The sequence below is a fragment of the Misgurnus anguillicaudatus genome, chromosome 11, assembly GCF_027580225.2.
Source record: "Misgurnus anguillicaudatus chromosome 11, ASM2758022v2, whole genome shotgun sequence".
NCBI lineage: Eukaryota > Metazoa > Chordata > Actinopteri > Cypriniformes > Cobitidae > Misgurnus > Misgurnus anguillicaudatus.
Window position 1 is genome coordinate 22,382,304 of NC_073347.2, and position 23,952 is coordinate 22,406,255.

General features: G+C 39.3%; 1 protein-coding gene and 1 non-coding gene across 2 annotated transcripts; both read left to right on the forward strand.

The window, feature by feature from the left end:
* Positions 1 to 1,740: 1,740 nt before the first annotated feature.
* On the forward strand, positions 1,741 to 23,387 carry ldb1a (LIM domain binding 1a). Its single transcript, XM_073873311.1, is given in 12 exon segments — positions 1,741 to 2,150; positions 2,877 to 2,977; positions 15,149 to 15,251; positions 15,483 to 15,527; positions 15,789 to 15,864; positions 16,044 to 16,146; positions 16,505 to 16,677; positions 17,158 to 17,280; positions 19,690 to 19,773; positions 19,906 to 20,099; positions 20,101 to 20,269; positions 20,867 to 23,387. Coding segments are annotated over 11 exon segments (1,329 nt in total). The 5' UTR covers positions 1,741 to 2,150; positions 2,877 to 2,949; the 3' UTR covers positions 21,098 to 23,387.
* LOC129416880 (small nucleolar RNA SNORA13) lies at positions 16,944 to 17,078 on the forward strand. The gene has a single exon (XR_008635610.1). It is a non-coding gene; the product is annotated as a small nucleolar RNA SNORA13 (small nucleolar RNA).
* Positions 23,388 to 23,952: the final 565 nt, after the last annotated feature.

A 23,952-nucleotide genomic window follows, 5' to 3' on the forward strand; every position in this document is an offset into this window, starting at 1 on the left:
CTAATCAGGGCAAGATAAGAGCAATATGGACGAGACCTTTTGCCAAGGTCTATCCACATGAGACTAGCCAAACCTTGACTCCTTGTTTCCATTGTTAATAAAACTCCCATTGCATTTGATCTCCACTCAGATCAGCTGATTTGAATAACATCTGACTCATTATGTGTGAGACAATGGAACATTGGAAGTTTAAGAGGGAGGTTGCTTCTGGCATCCTGAGAGATCATTAAAACTGCACTAAACTTAATCTGACAAGGTTTGCTTTTTCTCAAAACAAGTCTGCAGGTATTAATCTCCAGATGCTGATCTGTGACCCACTTGGAAACGTTTCAAATAATCTTTGCATTAAACAGTGTCTGTATTTGTAGCGAGTCACAGGTGGCCGGGCTCTCAGGCCCCAGGACCAGAAGAGTTAATTGAATACAAGGCGCCTGTCTGCCCGCCCGCCCGTCCGTTCTCCTGCCTACGTGCTTGCCTGCCTGCCTGAGTGGAACTGTGTATTTCCAGTGAGTGAGAGACAGAATAATGCCGTGCCTTGTGTGCCCCGGCGAGCTATCACTGCTCTGCCGTTGCCATGGTGACAGTGCCCTCGCTGGGTACAGCAGGCTGGAGAAGTTGCTCTGGCTCTGCGTCATATTTATTCCAGCGGATCCGTGCGCTCTCTCCCGCCTCTTCCTCTAAATTCTCTCTCTCTCTTTCTTTCTTTCTATCTCTCTGTCCATGCTTTTTAGGGCTAATTGACCCAGCTCCAGAACATCAATACACAGAGCTTCGACTGCCACAAACAGCGCAGACCCTGAAGAGGTAAAACGTGGTGAGGCAATTGTGACCGAACAATGTGATCTTGATTGCATTCATTTGCATGCGGTTTTGACTGCGCACACTTGAACTGTGAGTGCTGTCAATCTGAATGGTTTGGGTTTTGTTTTCATGCTGTTAACTGGATTAAGACTTGATTATGGATCCTGCATCTCTCTGTTGTTTCTCGACAGTACGGCTACAGCAAGAAGACCGTTGTGACTCCGAGGGAAGGTGAGCGCGTGTGTGTGTCAGCACATGCAGGTAAACATCCAGTGTTGAACAATGCCGTTTGTCAGAGAGAGTGTGCAGGAAGGACAGAGGAGGGATCATCTTTGTTTTCAGTGGAGCTGCGAGTGGGAGCGTGTGAATGTGTGACTGAAAATGAAAGAGAGAGACCTGATTGTGCGGTCTGTGGTGAAGAGAATCTCTCGAGGCTTATGGCTTCAAAGCCAATCTGTAGCTCTAAAAACAAAAAGCCATTTCCTTCGAAGCCTCAAGAGCAGCGTGGAGAAACCTCTCCATGTGAAATTATTCTCCCTGGAGTGGCTCTCTTTGTTCTTCGCTCACACAGGTCCTTTTAACTAAAGAAAGTAAATCAAATGAGGAGTTTATTAGTAGTAGATCTTGTAGCTCAGCTGGTCAACCATTGCGCTTGCAGCAAAAGGTCATGGGTTTGAAGTGAATGTAAAATGTCGGTTTGGATAAAAGCTATAAGTCTGCTAAATGTAAATTCTTAAAAGTCCTTTGTGTCCTAGCTTGAGAAAAATGTGTTAGATTTTACGTTTGATCGGCTGCTCATTCATGCGCATGTGGAAAGTGTTGTCTTCATGTCAGCGTATTGATTTTGAGTGACAGGTGACATGTATCAACAGGAGTATGATGAAACAGCCCCGTTCCCCTAGATACGCCGGATGAGAGTCTGTGAAATCAAGGGGTTGTTCTCAACCCCTCCGGAGTTGTCAGACGGTTTGACAGGGGCAGTGAAGGACCAGTGGTGTGTGAGATTTGGTGGTTAAAAGCACAGCCCACTCGGGGGAGAGGCTTTGAGAAGAGAAAGCGAGGGAGGCGTTGGATCGATCGCAGAGCGGGTGCCATGTGGACCTCTCCATGTCCTCTGGGACCGAGAGAAGCCAATAAGTGTGTGACTTTGAGCTCCAAATAGGGAGGGAGGAAAGAATGCGACAAAGCCCATCTGCAGGATTTCTCTTAATGTTGAAGTAATAGGCAATAACTTCTACATTCGAGGTGACTTAGTGTTTATTGAATTGCTGAGGCAGTTTTACGCACTTGTTCCTCGACGAAATTAGACTCCCTGGCGTACTACTTGCTAAGCTGTCCGGGTGCTCCAGGTAGGCTTTGCATTTTTAATATAAACTGTCTGTAACAAAACCATTTTCTTGTCAGCACAGTTCCCAGTAACCGTGTACACTCTTGATAGAGATACTATTGGGTATTATGTAAATACCATGTTATAATAACGCACAGGAGATGCTACTGCATTGCACGATTCAATCACAGAACAGAAGACAAGCTATAAAAAGACATGAACGGAGATCAGTCACGCTGCAGACAAAGTGTGCGTCTCACTCTGGCAGGGGTGAGCTGTGCAGCAGACCCCAGGGAGCTTCAGGAGGGCAGGCTGTACGTGTGTGTGTGTCTGCCTGTGTGTGTTTATGTAGTGTGTCCTAGCTCCACTAGGCAGTAATGACTCCGTGCCTCTGGGCTCCGACTGCCTGTGTTTATCTCCGTTAGCAGCACAAGGCGAAAATAGGCAATACATTCACAGAGAAAAGAACAGCATCACATGGACAGCATGATCTAAAATCTGCCTCACAGGTCACTTTGACCACTTTTACCCCCCCGGTCCTCTTCTATGTCACACACACACATACTCTCTGTCTCACTCTCATATTTTCACCCTCCCACAAGTATTGCAATTTGCATATTAATGAACCTGGGCGCAGTGTCGAGCAGGAGTGTAATTCCTACTTCCTGCTTCTCGCTGAGCTCTTGTTTCTACATTTTTATTTTTGTGCCCTCCTCCTGCTGACTCCCCACCCCTTTCTATTTCTCAGAAGAAGCCCATGCTCACAGTGCGTGGACTGAACAACACCGTTTCATTAAGAGCAGTGCCAAACATGTGAGAAGATGTCTGTTGGAGGTTGTGCTTGCCCAGGTAAGCGCTCTAATCTCTTCCGCATGGTGAGCTTCTGGACAGGCAGGAGTTGCGAAACAGCATGGGTGTTTTGGGGAGGGGGGTGATTTTGAAATAGTGAGGGCTACCTGGAAGATCTCGTATCTGGCGTGCACCACTTACTGTAGGTCATATGCTGCTTTGTGCACTGTAGTCTGTTTATAAAACTGAAGAGGGTATAAGCATTGCATTTCTGTAGAGCTATTTGTTGTAGACGTTTATTAGTGTACTAAGCCATAAGTACAAGAAATTTGTAAGTGAACTCATAGCAGCCACTTCCTGGACATTACCGTGACCTGAATAGCCTCTCTGACTGGTTTAAATAGCTGTGCAGAGCGCGTTCCTTCTGGTGTGACGTCAGCCCTCGTTCGCACATCTTAAAGTACTTTGCATAGTAGAACAAGGTTTTACTTAAGCTGGACATTTTGCAATTTTATCTTTTACAAATTCAGAAAGCATTTTCTTGTTTTCCTTCTTGTACGCTTCCTGGAAGCATGCTTCATTATTTGTGCCAGTTGCAAGGAAGTGTATAACTGAAATGGACTTTCACTACCGCCCAGCGCAGTTGTCTACATTGCATGCTTAAGGCATGTGAAATCAAAAGCTTTATCCCTGGATGTGCAAAGACTTTTATGGCACTAGGTGTTGCCTACATCATGTACAGAGTTCGGGTACAGGGGTGAATCTGTGGGGTCTGTGTTTCCATTGGCAACTCAACCGCAGGGTTGGGTCATGGGAGACGGTTGTGGTCTCAGGGCGGGACACACTAAGTTGAAGGGGAAATGTCATAGAGATGGAAACATCTGATTCTTGTCCCTGTTATTATTAGAATACTTGTAGATTTTAGTCAAATGCATAATTCATTTATAGTTTTTGAGTTAACCATGCCCTTTGTGTAGCCATCTTTTTAGCACCTTGGGCCTTGGCTGATTGTTTCAATCAATGACACTTCGCTGCTGATCTATCCCTATAGGATATCTTAAAATCATTACATGTAATGAACTTTCTGTTTTGATCGATGACAACATGAAATGTCATACTTTACTGTACCTTGTGAGATGTTGTGCAATACCGTTAAAGGAGGGTATAAAAGCTGTTTTTCCTGTATATTTGCCTTTTGGTGGAACATCCAAATCGGCCAACTGAATTATAGAGATCTAGGTTTCTGTAGGTTAAAATACTGCTCAGACCTGTTGGACTTATAACTATCATCTATAGCAGATCGAGTGTGGTAAAAAAAAGAACTGAGAAGGTTGGACTTTGGTCCGCTGTGAAACAGCTTGTGTTGACTTTGCTGTGGAGACCGATGTGCGCCAGTACCTAAATAGAGAAGACTAATTTACACGTGCAGACACAGGAACCCTTGTTTCTGACCTGGTCTTTCCCCACATCTCTCTCACAAGGTAGTCACTGGATCACCACCCAGATATGTTTTTAATAGAGTCCATATGTTCAGTGTATAGACGTTTCCAAGTAGTTTTGCTTCAAAATATTCAGAATGATAAGCCACGTAATGTCCGTCCTCTCCTTCGATGCGATTGCAGATTAAAAACAAGGTTTTAGAGGAAAGGCAAGTTTGAACCGGTGTGGGAATTGTTTCTTGTCTTAAACCCAAGGCAAGCAGTTTCTTCAGACGCTCAAAAGAAAGATTTTTATCTCAGCACAAGAGCCAGCCATGAAAACCTCTCTGGCAACCCCACTGATAAACAAGCCAAAATTTGGCATATAACATTTGTTTAAAATCAAGTCACAAGGGTACATTTTTAGGAGCGTAGTCATGGAAATTTCCACAGACGTGTGTCCTGATTGCTTTCCTTTTTTTTGCGGAGAGAGGCGGGAAAGAGAGAAGCAGTGAAGAAGGAGACAGGCTTGAAATGAAAGCGACGACTGCCTTTGTGTGGGGTCTCTCTGTGCCGTTTCGTAAAGGCAGAGGAGCACCATAATGCCTGTCTGTGATGTTCACGTCTGTCACGACGCAACCTCCCTATCTTTGCTTACAGCACATGCCCCTCCTCCTGACACAGGTTTTATTTGAAGTCTGGTTTGTTTACATTCCTACGCTCATGTGGGCTGCACGTATAGTGCTGCGGTGATCTTTCCGTCTGGATTCGTGGATATTGCTGAGCATGGATTGCTTCTTCTTAATGGCCTCTTTTATAGCTTTGTTTGAACAAGATAACAACCCATACCGAAGCTTTTAAACATGAGCTATTTGCACGGTCGCTGGTGCTAAAAGCTCCATCCACTTTGCTCAAACAGCTCTTGAATGCACCTCTCACCCACACGCTCAATGTCAGCATGTGCTCTGTTACCTCACGCAGAAAGTCACATGGCCCCTCGATTCAAAGGAAACGACTTTAAGCAAAGCTAAAATAGCAACCTAACAAAGCCTGCCTGTTTCAAGTTGCACAACGGACATATGAGCAAAGAACGAGGGTAGGGTGTGCCTGTCAAGTCAAAAAGCTGTACTGATTTACAGTTTCCCTGCTGGATTGGTAATGCCTGTGCGTGGCATGTTTTGTGTGTGTGCGCGCATGCACACCATCCCCCCCTACCCGTTGCTCCAGAGCCGCACAGATCTGTCTCATTTCACAGAGCTAGAACAAAATGGCTTCCTGTGCAGAAAATCAGCTCCCCTCAACTTGTCAGCCACTGGCAACATTAGGATGTTGCTGCTCATTGTGTCAGTGATAGTGAGGGAATATTAGATGAGAGCTGGCATTTACCAGCGTCACAAATCTCCACTATAGTAGGAATCAATGCAGTGTATGAGCAGAAAGGATGTTATTTTACTAACATAAATGTTTTTTTACATTTTTATTCATATATTTAACAACCCAGAATGTATATCTAACAGGAATGGATCTTTAAATTGGCACATTACTATAAAATTGTCATAATATTTTATTATCAATTAAAAAAAGATAAATAAAGCATATTTTAGGCATATATTTTGGTATTTTGTTTGTCGGATGCAAAAATAAACAATGTTAAAATTATCCACTACAAAATTTGTATGTGGTGGATAATTTGTATTAATTCGTATGACCATATTCAAACATTTTCTATATTATATATATAAATATAAATATTTATTATATAAATATATTTTTTTCTTTAAATTATACATGTATGTGTGTGTATTTATATAAACATAATTATTAAACGCATATACACTCACCTAAAGGATTATTAGGAACACCATACTAATCCTGTGTTTGACCCCCTTTTGCCTTCAGAACTGACTTAATTCTACGTGGCATTGATTCAACAAGGTGCTGAAAGCATTCTTTAGAAATGTTGGCCCATATTGATAGGATAGCATCTTGCAGTTGATGGAGATTTTTGGGATGCACATCCAGGGCACGAAGCTCCCGTTCCACCACATGCCAAAGATGCTCTATTGGGTTGGGATCTAGTGACAGTGGGGGCCATTTTAGTACAGTCAACTCATTGTCATGTTCAAGAAACCAATTTGAAATGATTCAAGCTTTGTGACATGGTGCATTATCCTGCTGAAAGAAGCCATCAGAGGATGGGTACATGGTGGTCATACAGGGATGGACATGGTCAGAAACAATGCTCATGTAGGCAGTGGCATTTAAATGACGCCCAATTGGCACTGAGGGGCCTAAAGTGTGCCAAGAAAACATCCTCCACACCATTACACCATTGCATTAATGAGAAATTGAACAAGTGTTCCTAATAATCCTTTAGGTGAGTGTATTATGTAAACAAAAACTTTTATTCTGCAAACGATTAGTCGCGACTAATCGTGAGGCAGCACTAAATAATTGTACAAATTTGTATGATTCACGTCATACAACTTCATATGAATGAGACAACTTGCAAAATACTCTGAGATCAGGTTGAAATTAAAGCACTATAACATTTTCATCAAAAAAAACAAAACAAAAAAACATTAAAATGTTTAATATTTTCATAAGTAACATTATTTTTCACTTCATATTATAATTTAATTTTAATATTTTATTATAATAATTTAATATTATAATTTATTTGCAACCCTATAACGTTTTTACAAAAAAAGATTATTTATTTATTTAGAATAAATGTTGATTTTTGCCCCAGGTTGTTAAAGTTCAAGATTTGACATGCAACCTGTCATGCTGTTTGTGCTGTAGACATGATGACTGACACTTTAATTTATGCTGCTTTCCATCTCCCAAACCCGAGCCAGATCTAGTGACCAGTATCACAGAAAGAGGCTGTGCTCTAGACTTGGGTCAACAACCTAGAAACCACTTACAACAGCCTGGCAACCACATAGCAATGTATTTAGTGTAATACACCATAACAGCAACTTGGCAAGCATTTACAACACCATATACTTTGTCAGGATCCTTTACATGGGTATGCAATGTAAACATTTTAAAAAAGTAACAACATTACAACAGTAAAAAAGTAAACATTTTGTTCCGATAATAATGAGGTGCTTATATTGTAATTAAGCACTGTGCTTTGTTTTATATGACATAAATTAAGGATTAAGAGAGGGGTGTACGAAAGAAGACAGGAATCAGATGTTTCCCTCTGTATGATATTTCCCTTTCAACTTCGTGTGTCCTTCTCTGAGACCACAATAGTCTTCCATGATGACCTAACCCTGCGGTTGCTGTTGCCAATGGAAACACACTGATTCTGCTTACAGCAGACCCCACACATTCGCCCCTGTACCTGAACTCTATACGTGGCAACACGTAATGTCCCTGAGCTGATTTATATGCCCAGTGACAGCAAATGTATTTTCCTGTGTGTTTTACGGCTTATTGATTTTCCTCTGCATTCTCATCAAGTAATACTGCCGCTGTTTTTTGAGGTCTGACACTTTTGGTTGATGGCACAGAATGTTAGCCAACAAAGTCGACATTTACCACAGTTAGTTATTAGTCATTAAGCAGACACTTTCATATCCAAAGTGACTTACAGTATCTTTATTACAGTCACAATCCTACTGGGAGTGATTTGAGGTTAAGTGTTTGGCTCAGTGGTGATAGGGCATTGCTAGTACAGATCCTAAACACTACTAAACTGCAGAATACATATATTTAGAAATTTCAGATATCTTGTTCCCACTTACAGCATTGCAATTTGTTTTCTGGTGATTTAATGGCTTAAAGATATCAAAGAGATGCTTGGAAAAACAGCCAATTTAATCCACTAATGGGTTCATCCAGCTTATGTCTCTGGGAATCTAATTTGTGTAAGACTTTTCGGCAGTAATGAGGGGTTTGTAATAAAAGAAATGGGAGTCACCTGTAGAGCACTGGATGCATAAAAGACTGAAGAAGTGGTTCCCTGCTGGGCCACCCCAGAACATCCTCATCTGTTTTGTATTAGTGCTAAAGGCGGCTTTTAAAGTATGTCCATTGCTTTTGTTAACATGAGTCATTTCTAAAGCTAGGTCAGATTTTTAATTCATGAGTTGCATTAGAACTTAGTTTTTAAACATTCTTATACATTTATTTCAGCTAATTTGTGTTTAATGCAAATATTTGATGTGTTAAATCAAAACTATAAACAAACAAACTGCACATTAATTCTGCATTAACTCTGCAGTTTAAAAATGCTGAGTCTAATCCATTGGGTCTAAATAACCTAGAAAATGTCAATATGACACCAAACCTTGGGTTGAAACCACCTGAAATTTCTTTGCATTAATGTAAAGCTTATTTAAAAACGTATTTTGTTTTTTGAATAAAACCCAAGTTGCACTAACATTTCTCCTTACATACATTTAAAAAATATTTATAATTCATTTATATATTGTTTACTAATGTCTATGTTTTAAAGGAATATAGCAAATATGTACATCTCTGCATGTATAGCATGCGGATATCTCAAACTAGAGTTTGATTAAACTCGGCATGTCAGTTGCAGAAAGCGCATTCAATTGCTTTCCTTTATGTTTCTATGAGTGAGGACAGCTATTATATATGATTTGTACTGCAGTCAGTCCTCCTTAGTAGTTAGTATGACTCTCACATATGTTGTCTGTTGCCAGCGCATTATCGCGCTCCCCCAGCCGTGTAGCTGCGAGCAGGCTGGGTGAGCATGAGGCACATGGATCCTCCTTCACTTGTGTTTGGGAGAGATGAGGCAATGGGATGACAAAGAGCCCCGGAGCCCTAAGAGCCAAGCAGGGGCCTCATCAGGGAGAGAAATTTCATCAGCCGTGCCCGAGTGGATTGTTTAAAATGGGAATAGCTTCACTGCTGCCGAAGAACATTTATAAAGCTCCATAAAACTTTATAAAGCTCATGAATTCACTAACCCCCCCGAACATATAGGCTAGCTATAATCTTGTCATACATTTAAGTCAACGCGAAATGAAAACTGACCCTGATTACTTTCCTAATGCATATTTCTAGTCTTATTGAGAATGATTCACCAATGCATGCTATTCCAAATAAAATTTTTAACTAAAATGTATTAACTTTCTTTCCCCGTAAAACTATTGTCTATTTCCGCTGATGTCACTGAGGTTGGAAAGGCAATTGAATAAAAGTCAGTGGCGGCTCGTGACTGCTCATCCGAGGGGTGCAAATTCAAAATATGTGTTTGGAGTGTCATGTGTGTTGCTCGTGTTTTCAAAATATGTGTTTGTTGCATCATGTTAACCATGTGCATCACGTGTTTTTTCAAAATAAGTGTCTGCTGCACACACGTTAAAACTGTTCATGATAAAAGAGACGCTCACGTTCACAAAATACACGAAAGACACTCCCTTAAATGTGCAGTGTGTAAATTTTAGCTGCATCTGGTGGTGAGGTCAAGAATTGCAACCAATGGCTTAGTCCACTGCTCACCCCTCGCTTTTGAAACACACAGATAAGCTATGGTAGCCGCCACCAGACAAACATGTCATCGTCGGAGACAACTTAGTAAAAAAAATTGTCCGTTAAGGGCTTCCGTAGAAAAATGGCGGCACAAAATGGCGACCTCCATGCAAGGGGACCCTCGGTGCATGTAGACAAAAAGGTCTCGTTCTAAGGTAATAAACACATACCGGTTCATTATGAAAGGTCTTTATACACAACTGATCATATAGTTTTGTATAATATTTTGCATTTATGTCAAGAGATTCTTCTAAAAATTACACACTGCACCTTTAACAGTAAACTCTGATTAGGGATGAGATTATGCGAGTGTCTGGCAAACGCGAGTGTCTCTTTAATCATAAACATTTCTGTGTTAAAATGACCCAAATAATGGGTTGTTTTTACCCAACTGCTGGGTTATTGTTAATCAACAATGTTGAAACATTATTTGGGCCATTTTAACCCAAAAATGTGTTCTGTCCAATAGTTACCCAGCACTGGGTTAAAAACAACGCAATATTTTTTTAGAGAGTAGTTTAATCCATTGAATATCCATTGCCATTAAAAAATAAGTCACCACAGTCACAACATGAACAGGATTTCATGTTGACATAGACACATAATGTATTGAAATAGCAGCTTATTAGACCCTTACATCTTCATGCTCTTTGTAAATATGCTCATGCTCAGATAACTATCTTCATTATCATACCCACTAATTTATATAACCATCCTTTTATCCTTTAAAAAATATATTTATTATGATTTTATATTATTATGATATAGAAATATATATTTGTGATTGTTGGCTCTTGCTTGCTTTGTTGGGTTTGGGCTGCAGTCCTGTGGTCTGGGTTGTGTACCCATTCTTGACACCAGAGGGCAATGGTGTTCCAGTTTATCTGTATGTGTTGATGGGTTTATTTAAAGTGGTCTGACACGTGCCTAGAAGTGACCTACAGGCAGTTGTGAAATCACTGTGTACTGTGACTAATATAAAATTCTCTTGCACAGTTACTGGTTATGTCATTTTTGACAAAGTTATGTCATTTTGGTTCAGATGACTTATTGCTGATATGCAGTAATTAGGTTAGGTGTTAATTTACTCACTTTCATGTTGTCCCAGAAGAAATGTTTTGTACCTGAGAATGAGTTATTGATGACAGAATTTTTACCCCATTGACTTATTATTTACCCCCATTGACCATAGTAATTATTATTATTATTTTATTTATCATTCCTACTATGAAAAGTCAATGGACCCCAATTTTGGGGTGGACTACTCCTTTAATACCATGAAAAATACTGGGGAAAGAACACTGGAAAACATTTAGTAGGCCTGCACCCAGTTGGTAGAGCATTCTGTTAGCAACGCAGAGGTTGTGAGTACAATTCCCACACATAAGATTATGCATAAGATAAACGGATAATGTGTCCGAGATTTGTCCCGGCATCTTTGATTTCGGTCCATTCACACTGCCAGTGATTTTCTGGAACATGTAATGTAACTTCTTTCACACAGCACATTGATCCCAGAAAAGTGGTGAGTGTCCAAAGTAAAAATGTGTGAAGGCAAAAACATCCTAGAATTTATCCTGTGATCTCTCCCGGGAAAGGGACCTAGCATAGAGGGTGCTGCAGAGATGACGTATTTTTGTAGGCAAAACCCAGAAGCAAGTTAGCATTTTAGCAATTTCAGTTAAAAGGGCCATGGCATGAAAATCTGATTTTTTTCATGTTTAAGTGCTATGATTGGGTCCCCAGTGCTTCTATCAACCTAGAAAATGTGAAAAAGATCAACCCAGAAACTTAGTTTTGGTAAACCATTCTCTACAAGCACATGAAAAAATAGTTCGTTGAAATTTGGTTCTCCTTATGATGTCATAAGGAGCTCTTATTATAATAATACCACCCCTTAATCTGCACTATCCAACCACAGCACTGCCATTTAGTGCAGAGAAAAGCACAATTGAGATTTAATTGCAACAAACCACCATCATTGTGATCAGCGTTTGAATTTCATCAGATCATTTGCATTTTAAAGGACACACCCAAAACGGCACATTTTTGCTTACACATACAAAGTGGCAATTTTAACATGCTATAATAAATTATCTATATGGTATTTTGCGCTAAAACTTCACATATGTGCTCAAAGATTTATTTGACATCTTAAAAAAGTCTTGTGCCATGGCCCCTTTAAGTCATCCTGAAGTTTTTTGAAAGGATTATGGTTAAACTCCTTAAATAAGATTTTGGGTTAACATAAGCCCAAGATATTTTTACCTTTTAGGTAGCATGCACACCAAAGCGTTTATGCCGGCATATGTTTTCAATTGTTCAGAAGTGCCGCAAATTAAAAAAACGCCAGCAGCTGGCGGGTTTTGTCCACGCTGAGCAACGACACTCTGCGTTTTGTCCACGCTCAATGCTGAGTGCCGAGAGTTGATATTGAACTTTTGGTGTAACCATAGACTGTAGACGGTTTTCCGCGAATCACTCGCGGAAACCGAAAATGGGTTAAGAGGCGGGACATGGGTGAAGCTGAGGTGGCTGGTTGCTGAAAACCACGCCCGCTTAGCTCGATTCTAGTGACAGCAGTGGCCGTTCACCCCTTACTCAAGTGGCCACGCCCTTAATTATGCAGAAGTTTAAGGCTTAATATAATTTAAAGGGATGAGTTACAAAACAATTCACCCCCCTCACAGTTGTCATGAAAGGCAAAATTAGCTATACAGACCAAAAACACTTTTTGTACCAGGCTGTAAACGTATTATTTTCTACTGTAACACTCAGCTCGTCAATGTCACTTCTTACTCGGCCATCCAATCACAGTGGAGGAGGGGCACAACCAATCGGCACATCCTTCAAGGACTGATAAACAAAGCCGAACTATCATAGCAGCCATATCGCTTAGCTGAAAAAAGCTGGCAGTCGGCGTCTGCCTGACATTTTCAGCCACGTTTCAACCACGCTTTGGTGTGCACGGCTGCACGCACCCTTATTCTACAACAGAGAATACCCTTACTCTTGACTTTTCCCCATGTTGGTACATGACACTACAGACTTTGTTGGGGACTTTAAACGTAATCACGCATGAAGACCTCAAAAACAATGCAACATAAGCACAATTCCCAACAAAGATTTATCCACAGTGTATTTTCTTATGAGGAAACATGTCTTTAAATGTGTTTAATAAAGTTTGAAAGAGCTGTCGGAAGTTTGGTGGTGATGACATTGATGCAGAGAGACCAAGGTGTAGTTCGCAAAAAAAAAAAGGTGTAGCTTTTCATTTCTAGTAAATTACAATTCATAAAAGTTATGTTTGTCTGTAAAGCTTATTTTGTTGGACAAAATGTTGGTTAAACACAGAGCCTATTTTTTGCAATAATCCAAAAGTCTATGGGAAAAATGTATAGGCTTTTTGCTGAGGGACCAGTGTCCTGCTAATTTCCGGTTTAGGCTACAAAAATATATCATCCCTGCGACACTCAATTGCCATAGTATTCCTGGAACACTGTGTGAACAAATGACAGGAACAATGCCGTAAGTGATGTGTTTTAGTGAGAATGTATGGTGTGTAAATAAACCAAAATCACATGATCCCGGGACAAATTCTGGACAAAATACCCTGGTATTGTCCTGAATGCACTGTAAATCACTTTGTGCAAACTGTATTGCAAATGAAATGTAAATGCAATAGAGGAAAATGTTAAACGATCATTCTGTCTTTGTAAAAAAAAACATGCTGTGGGGTCATGGGAAGAGTACGCATCAGCATCATAAATTCTTTATTTATTGCCACAGAACTGAAACCAGTGAAACTTTCTTTCTATATTGGCACAAATTGGCACAAGATCCACCTTCCATCCAAATCTTGATTATAGCTTGTTTTATTAGAGGTGGAATTATCTTTAAGAGTAGACTGAGCCCCTGGAGATTAAGCTGAGGGTTTATGGACAATTGGCTAAAAAGACCTTCTTATTTTTTGTGCTGTGCCAATGAAAGCTATTCTTGTGTGCAGTAATTAGTTGTATGGCTTAGTTGTTCATCAATATTGAACGTAAGCTATGCAGTGTGACGTTGATTAACGTGAACAAATTGACCTTGCTTTAGCAATGATTTTAATTGGTTCAAGTCATGTGCTTAAACAAAAGTAACATTATAGGTTCCTAAAGTTGAACTTCGTGGTGGAGGACTGTTTTGTCTTTTTTTCCACGTTACATTTACACCCGTATTTCGATCTTATCTGTATTTAGTAAATGGCAGAAGGGAGGCAGGGCAGTAGTATGGGGGAGGGGTGCCTTTGGTTTAGTTGAAGGATTGATGCTCCAGCAGGGGGGTTGCACACGTAGAAAGACGGGCTTGTGCCATTGTTCGCGTGCAAGAACAAAGGGTCGCACGGGCACTTTTCTTCTTTATCCCATCGAGTCGGGTTCACTTTTAAAAACATCTACAACTTCCAGTACTGTGGTGGCCGTCTGCACAGCGCAATGGTTTTAAAGGGGTAAAGCTGATGTTACTGCCCTCCTCGCTTTAAAAACAGCGAGGATACTATCGACACACCGGGATATTATCGAGGAGGACCGAGGTCGTCGATTTACTGCGTGTATTTCTCCAGGTGCGGATAAAACTTAAGCAAGGTGCAACGGTGCATAATTGCAACATTTAGTTGTCAAGAACAGAAGGAAATGCATTGAATTGTGTCGCTATGGTGATGGATTGTCAGCGACAGCCTGTGCTGGGCCTTGCCTGTCTGGTGTCGCGAGAGCAGCCTGGCTTAGCTAAGCTATGCTAGCGAGTTAGTCGTTAATGTCAGATCATCAAACATTTAAGTCTTGAAAAACAATTAAAAAACGGAACTTGATGTAAATTCAAACCTGATTATGGAAATAGTGGTTTAGGGGATTTAATCGTGAAATGCGTAAGGTGTTAGCTTAGCACAAATGTGCAGACCTCGAACAGCCAGGGCAAGTTAGTTTACCAGTGGCCCTTATTAACGTGTATAAAAGTTTAATTGCACTGTATTAACGTAGTTTACCTATTTAAATTTAAAGCATGCTTTAAATTTTCATATTTAATAATATTGCTATATTTTTTTAATAAAATTGATAATTATTATCAACAATCTGTGTAAATAATGGATGTATGTATTGTTTTTTATATACCTGCAACTTTGCTCTAAATGCAGATATGTTTAAAAGCCAGTGTATTTGTGTATATAGGCTTTATTTGTGTATATTTTTAGGCTGTAATTTTATAAATATACTGTCTTTTTAAATTGACTGTTTTCTCGTCTTTTGTATCATAGGCTGTTCGTCCAAGTCGTTCAAGCTGTACTCCCCAAAGGAGCCTCCCAACGGCAGTGCCTTCCCTCCATTTCACCCAGGCGCAATGCTGGATAGAGATGTGGGGTAAGACTTAAAAAAATTGCGATCACAGGGTCGCATACTGAAAGCTGTGTACTCAACTTGTAGGCATTAGCCATGGGCATTTAGCTTTTGTAAAACATTACCTGTTATTTTGAGCAGCCAGATGTGTTCACTGTGCTGACACTGCAAATGGAATTGACTGTAATATTGTAGATATACTCATAATGTCTATGGTTATGCCAATATAGTCTCATAATGTATCATATTTTGCAGACCAACACCAATGTATCCCCCCTCTTACATGGAACCTGGAATAGGGTGAGCATATGTCTGTAAAGAAATGTGTGTACTATTTGAGAAGAATAAACCCTAAACATGTAAACCTATTTGCATTTCTGCACTGCTTTTTTATATTCTGTTTACTTATAATATCTGCATATTTTCTTGGAGACAAATAAATACTTTAGATTTATTATTTCACCCTATCGGTCCTCCTATTGAATGTTATATTTTTTATGTATTAAGTAATTACATGCTTATTATTGCATATTTAATATGTGAACACATGTCATGTTACAGAAGGCACACACCGTATGGGAATCAAACAGACTACAGAATATTTGAGCTTAACAAAAGGCTACAGAATTGGACAGAGGTAGGAAGCACATTTTAGCAGCAACATTTTGACTTATGTTTCACTTATTTGAATAATTTCAAAAGAACATCTTTCTCTGATATGTGGAATATAGTTTGCATGTGATTTTTGTTTACGCACATGCAAATCTTAGTTAAGGTCATAGTTAAAATGATTTTTTTAAATGCTTTTCTCAGCAGGACTGTGACAATCTGTGGTGGGATGCGTTCACTACGGAGTTTTTTGAAGATGACGCAATGTTGACTATCACATTCTGCCTGGAAGATGGACCTAAACGATATAGTAATGTTCTCTTTTCAACTGGGTCATTTATTTATGCAAGCTGTATTATGGCATACAAACAGCTAACACACGTGCAATATAAAAAAAACACATTTAAAGACAAAAAGTAGACAACATATAACCAATAGGTATATGAAAACAGCTAATCGTTATATATGACATCACTTTGCTATTCAGGTGCTAAGTAACTGCTTGTGCATTTGATTCAAGTCAAATAAGCAAGTTGTTATATTAGTTAATTTTGTGGTAGTTAATTGACTTTTCTGAAGTCATAATTACAGCTTATATTATTGATTGTGAATTATGTGATAAAATATAGGCTTGATAAAACAAGGTTTCCTATTTTTCCTATTTCCAGCTATCGGTAGGACGTTGATTCCACGATACTTCCGAAGTATTTTCGAGGGTGGGGCCACAGAGCTCTTCTATGTGCTGAAACATCCCAAGGAATCTTTCCACAATAACTTTGTGTCCCTGGATTGTGATCAGTGCACCATGGTTACACAGAATGGCAAACCCATGTTCACACAGGTATCATCTTCCTCTGCTTTTATATGTAGTTTTATAGTATAGAGGCTTTTTTAGCTGGTTTTGTATGAACAATCATACATTTTCGGTGTTTAGTGGATTGGTTGTCTGAACATCTAGTTGGTTCAAAGGATGGGATGTTGTATTAGGGTTTGCTAGACCCCATTCAGGAGATTTTACAATAAATGCTTTGGCCAGAGTTGCAAATCATATATAAGCATAAAAGTCAGAAATGAATCTTTACTTTGTGTGATTTATTAGTCAATTTTAGCCTCTATGTGTTGCCCATTCATTTCTTTTCCAAAATGAATGTGGTGTCAGATGAGGCTTACATCAACTCTTATTGCAATCTTACATGAAAATCAAAATGTTTCCATGAAATAAGCTCTGCAATAAGAACAACACCAAGTCATCAAATTGAATGTACATAAGGAGGCACTGCACATGTTGTTGCTTTTATGTTAAGTGCTTTTATCCCTGCAGGTGTGTGTGGAGGGCAGGTTGTACCTGGAGTTCATGTTTGATGACATGATGCGTATAAAGACGTGGCACTTCAGTATCAGACAGCACAGAGAGGTTGTGCCAAGGAGCATCCTAGCAATGCATGTGAGTTATTCGTCATTGTTTACTGACTGCTTCTGATATCCAAACTGTAATGTTAAACATCTGGAAGTAATTCACCCCAAACCACTTAAAGGTATAGTTCACCCAAAAATGAAAATAATGTCATTAATTTCACCCTCATGTCATTTCAAACTCGTAAGACCTCCGTTCATCTTCGGAACACAGTTTAAGATGTTGTAGATTTAGTCCAAGAGCTTGTTGACCCTTCATTGAAAATCTACGTACAGTATACTGTCCATGTCCAGAAGGTGTAAACAACATCATCAAAGTAGTCAATGTGACATCAGTGGGTCAGTTAGAATGTGTTGAAGCATCAAAAATAAATTTTGGTCCAAAAAGAACAAATATTACGACTTTATTTAGCATTGTCTTCTCTTCCGCATCTGTTGTGAAGCGCATGCGCAAGACTAATGTCACGTGACTGCAGTGACACGGATGAAGTATGACGCGGCTGACATGTTATCTGGTGCGCCCCAGCTGTTTTTTTTTTTGTGCACCCGGGCTTCATTTATAGTCTAAGGGAGAGGCACGCTGTACGTTTGAAAAAAAAAAATTTCGCAAACATGTCTGAGGATAACACGTCATCCGCGTCACTGCAGTCACGTGACTTTAGTCTCGCGCATGTGCTTAACAACAGACGCGGAAGAGAAGACAATGCTGAATAAAGTCGGAATTTTTGTTATTTTTGGACCAAAATGTATTTTCGATGCTTCAACACATTCTAACTTACCCCATGATGTCACATGGACTACTTTGATGATGTTTTTATTATTTTGTTGGATATGGACAGTAGAGATCGACCGATATATCTGTTTTCCGATATTTTCCCCGATATTTGAGCATTTTCCGATGATCGGATATCGGGTTTGTGATATCGGATTGACCGATAAACGAGAGAATTGAGAATTGCGCGCTGGACGCATCTGAGGAGAGGAGCTCACAGCAGCAGCAGCAGCGTGCACAGCAAATATGACGGCGGAGTGACGCGACTTCATTAAAAGGACTTTGAGTATACTTACTTTGCATCTGAGGCATTTATAACACATCTTATTTGTGCATTAATGTATGTTATGTTAAATAAGTTGATATATTAAAAGCAATGTATGCAGTTTGTCCAAGAATAGAGACGAACTCACAAAATCACGCGCTGTTCACTTACCGGGTTTGAAGGCTGAAGCTTTTAACAAGATTTACCCTAAGTTATATTAATATTTACCAGATAAACATTATTTTGCTAAAATATCTATATAAATGTCTGTGGATATGAATTAATTATTTATTACCTCCGCAAGCGGTCACAGTTTGATACAGTTAATGCGTGAGTAAATGCATAGATAACAGCGCTGTCAACAGCCATTTCATAAGCTATAACAACAAAATATTAATTATTCTGACATCAAATAACATTACCAGTTAAAAAAAATTCAGTGATGTATAAGCCGTTTTGTTTGTTACTTTCCTGAATGAAGTATTCCAGTCAGTGATATTATTTGTAAAACCTCTTTGCTAACTACTTGTTTTACTGCTGAAGGCTACATGTTGCTGGTCAAAACAACCATATTATTCCAAAAAAGGCACTTAATCCACCTGTTTTACTCTATAAACTATGTATAACAAGCAGCCAACTCCGCTATACTTTTCTCTCTCTCCCGCTGCCAACCGCAGCGCGACCTTTGGATCAGTCCATTTCTGACGAAATGATAGGGGTGTTTGGTCCATGTATTGGGAATATAGTTTCTACATTATTCATTAAATTAATATTATTCTTCACTCTTTCAGACCCCTCTATTTATTACTTTGTATGCAAAGAGGGAGTGATTGTGATGATGATTATTATTATAAGGGTTTGTTCAGTTCAGTAGTGTTGTAGTAATTATTATGTCAAAAACAGAAGTATAACAGTAAATAAAAATCGGTTCAGCATATCGGTTATCGGGCACACAAGCATCCAAATATTTGTTATTGGCATCGGTTTAAAAAAATGAGTATCGGTCGATCTCTAATGGACAGTATATCGTACGTAGATTTACAATGAATATAAAACATCTTAAACTGTGTTCTGAAGATCAATGGAGGTCTTACGACATGAGGGTGAGTCATTAATGACTTTATTTTCATTTTTGGGTGAACTATCCCTTTAATGTACAGACTTCATTCATACTCTCTTGTTGCTAATTCCAGCCTTGTGTAGGGCGTTGTCTTTTTTTGAACTTTATACTAAGAAATTCCTTTTTGATGTTAATATAATGGTATTGTTTAATAGAGAACTAAACTCTTGAGTGTAAAAGCATTATGCAGTTGTAGCATTAAAGCAATGATGTCATTGTAAATTCAGCTTATTCATCTTTTTGAGCATAAATCACATGTACACCTTTTTTTATCTTCCAACAGTCCCAAGACCCTCAAATGCTTGACCAGCTATCAAAAAACATCACAAGATGTGGATTATCTAACTCTACCCTGAACTACCTCCGAGTAAGTTCTTTTTACATCAGTACAAATAAGAAAACCTATCCAGCTGCGATGGCTACCCTTATCTGTTCTTTTATTTTGTGAATTGTCTATTTGTCAAAAAAATCCTTTTTCATTTGTTGGTTTTGTCTCTAGCTTTGTGTAATCCTGGAGCCCATGCAGGAGCTGATGTCAAGACACAAGACGTACAGTCTCAGCCCACGAGACTGCCTCAAAACCTGTCTGTTTCAGAAGTGGCAGAGGATGGTGGCCCCACCAGCTGAGCATCAGGTGACTTTTACCAGACCAGACATCCAACCATATTTCAACCAAAGTTTCTCAAATAACCATCTCCTCTCTCGTACCAGCTGAGCCTGCGAGACAAGCCCCCAGCAAACGAAGGAAACGAAAAATGTCCGGTGGCAGCACCATGAGTTCGGGAGGGGGCAACAATAACAACAGCAACAGTAAAAAGAAAAGTCCAGGCGGCGGCGGCTTTGCGCTTTCCAGCCAGGTACCTGTAAGCATCTCATTTTGATGTCTGTTTACAACTATACACAAGCTATGGGAGATAGGTGGTGGGTGGGAGCAAGAGAAACTTTTTAATTGGTCTTTTTAAAATACAAGTAAAAATAGCAAGACAGACCCAATTTTAGAGACAAGTGGACATGATCCAATGCTGGGCAGTCCCTGGTCCTTTTGGGCCGCAGGTCTGTGAGTTTTGTGGTTTATGTCAAGTCTGTTAAAGCCTGTTGGGTGTTTTGAGCTCCAGAGACACAGCCAATACTTGAGACCCGAGGTGGAATAAACCCGTGCAGCACTCAAGGATCCGGGATGCCCACCGCTGATCTTTTCACTGTGGCAGGGCTATTTAGTTTTCAACACGGTTCCCCAATGACTGAACTTAGCCTTTTCACACACACAGCACTTCCTGTAGGTTTAAGTTCCTGTGGCTGGTGAACTGTGCTGGGCTTCATGATTTGGGCACAAGTGTCTTATAGTGGGCAGAATAGTGGAGGTCTTCTCCCTCGACGTGGTGTAGAAAGCCACCGCGTCCCCAACGGAGCACCCCCCGGGTTGCGGCGATAATGTTTGCGCCCCTTCCTGTCCCCTGCAGGATGTGATGGTGGTGGGAGAGCCCACTCTGATGGGAGGGGAGTTCGGGGACGAGGATGAGCGACTGATCACGCGGCTGGAGAACACACAGTTTGATGCGGCCAATGGCATCGACGACGAGGACAGTTTCAACAGTTCCCCAGCCCTGGGCACCAACAGCCCCTGGAACAGCAAAGCCCCCTCCAGCCAGGAGAGCAAAAATGACAACCCCAACTCACAGTCATCCCAGTAGAAGAATTAGGGGGCTAGACTCGTAGCTGGGAGACACGCACCTTTGTTAAAAGCGCCAATCGCTTGACAGTTCCTAAAGGTCTTCGGCCTCGATTAGTCCTTAATTGGCTCTTTTTGTATCATATTTGAAGAGTAAAATTACTCCTCGCCATCCAACACGCCGTTTTATTCTTTTCATTTTTGTTGATTCTTTGAGTTAGAATCATTTTCCAGTATCGCCTTTCGCATTTGACCTCTTAGAGCCTCGATTAGGTTTGGCGAAGGCAGCCGTATCTGTGGGTTATTGTTCCAACCTCGGGTCTCTCTGTGCGTGCTGTGCTGTGACACGCATGGCCGTTTCTGTTGTGCTCACCTCACAGGAAAGGATCTTTTTTATCTAACCATTTGGTAATATGACCATTGTGTGCACCTCAGACTCAAACCCAACACTCCATTTTTAAAAACTAAATTATTTGTTTTATAGGACCTGGTTGGAACAAAAACCTGTACAGTACCGGAGCTTGAGGACCGGAGTTGAGAACCACTACGTAAAGTCCTTAAAGTAAAAATAAATAAAGTGTAAAGCATTGAGGTTCTTGAGTTTGGTCGTGCCCAAAATGGTCAGGGAGAACATGCCTGACCATAAAGCCAGACTCAAAGGAAGTGTTTAATTTTTTGCATTTTGTTTTTGTTTTTTATTTTTATAACTATTTCTAAGGAGAAAAAAGCAAGCAAACAAAACTCTAAATATCCTTTGCACTCTTATCACTGTATTTTGGATCTATTTTTCTTAAAAAAAAAAAGATGAATTTTGTTCTTATTGAAAATTGATAATCTTTAACTGGAAAAAATGCTGTCAATCTCAATGTAAAATAACACATTTTGTATTGTTATCAATATTTTAAGAAAATGCTACTTGCTCTAAGCTTTACACCTTAACTGTCTTTCTGTTAAAATTGTCTTTGATAAAGGATATTACATGATCATAGCATGTATGTCTGGGTACTGCATGTGTCAGACAATAGCTAGTTCAGCTGAAACACTCCCATTGTTTGCTGGATTTTAATCCCTCGCTGTTATTCAAGACATTTTGTTCAGAGACAAAATGCAAGTGGACATGGTAGATACGTTTTTTTTTAACAAGAAATAACAGATCAAAATTACTCAATGCTTTTGTCGTTCACACTGATTAGTTTGCTAAGAAAACAATTTTTCTAAGATGGTATATGAGGTATATACTTACAAATTTTTCTTCCCTAATGCTACAGACCAAGGAGCAAGATCCTTTAATCAACACATTTCTATAAAGACTTTTCTTTTCATTATTTTGTTTGTGTATTTGTGATTGTATATTTAAGACTGTAGCCTGTATAAGTTCTGTATAAGTGTAATTCTATTTACTCTTCTTGTTCATCTTCACAATCTGTTATATGTCAAAAGCTGAACTTCTCATTTCAGAACATGTTCCTAGATGCATTAAAGGTACTACCTGTCACCTAAGAACTACCTTTCATTCAAAAGGGTAGATTATAGTTGTTAAGTCAATGTCATTGTATTTATTATTATTTTTTTAAGTCTTTGCCATTGCATTATATATCAAGACAATACATGTTGCTCTGTATTTGTTTTTGCCTTTGTATGTTGTTTCATTTTTAATGTTGTTTTATCAGATGACACAAATATAATGGACTCCATAAGAATACTTATTTAAACTAGTGTTACAACAGTCTAGACCAGTGGTTCTCAAATTTTTTGTGTGTTTAGTGCACCCATTCGTGCCCAAAGGAAATGTTTGACATAAAATGTTCTTAAACTGAAAATTTGAATTAAACAAAACCTATTCAGTTACGCAAAATGTAGTACTGTTGGTTATTAGCATTGCTTTTTTTGAGGTTTAATTACATAGAATTTATGATAAATTAATATATTTTTATAAAACTGTTTGAGAACCACTAGCCTAGACCATCAATTCTTAAAAGCCTGCAGTGTATTCTTTTTTAAAACACCAGAGGGCACTCCTGTGAGGTCTTCATCTTATAAATAATCATCAAACTAGCCAAATCCAGCATTTCCTCCTATCTACGGCAACATCATACAGACGAAACATTTCTTTTTCTACATTCATCATCAGTCACTTGTAAACTACAGTGTTGTGTAGGATTCATTAACCAAATCGGCCACAACCCCCAGGTGTGCTTTTTCCTGTCCCTGTAGAGCCACTTTGTTAGTGGTTGTTTTAGAAGGATATTTTTGCCTAGTGTCTGCCATTGACAGTTGATGTATGGAAACAATAAAACACATTTTTACAGCTATTCTGTGTGATACGTGGTTAAAATATGCACAGCATTAAAAAGAGAGACTTTCACCTAATTCACATCTTACATTAAATTTATCTTATAGCAAATAATCGACTCTAATAGAATGGTGGTTTCACAGACAGGGATTAGCTTAAGCCAGGACTAAACCTTAGTTTAATAGGAAATATAACTAGTATATAAAACATGCCTTACTAAAAACATTACTTTTGTGCATTTGAGGCAAAACAAAGGGCACTTGTGTATTTTAAGATATGTTAGAGCAAGTTGTTTTCAGTTTGGACAGCTCTTAAATTTATTTTAGTCTAGGACTAGTCTAATCTCTGTCCGGGAAACGTCCCTTATAGCTCTTAGGCATGGGCCGGTAAGATTCTGGCGGTAGCAAAAATACCACGGTTTCACAGTGTTGCGGCATTGCCATTGCAACACTAAAATGTGTTATTTTCAAATGGCAGGTAAAAATAAAGCCTTTAAATTATAACATGCTTTCAAAAAATGTATTATATTTTCGTAATGTATATTAAATGTAAACATTAAATCAATCACATGACTTAATAAATTT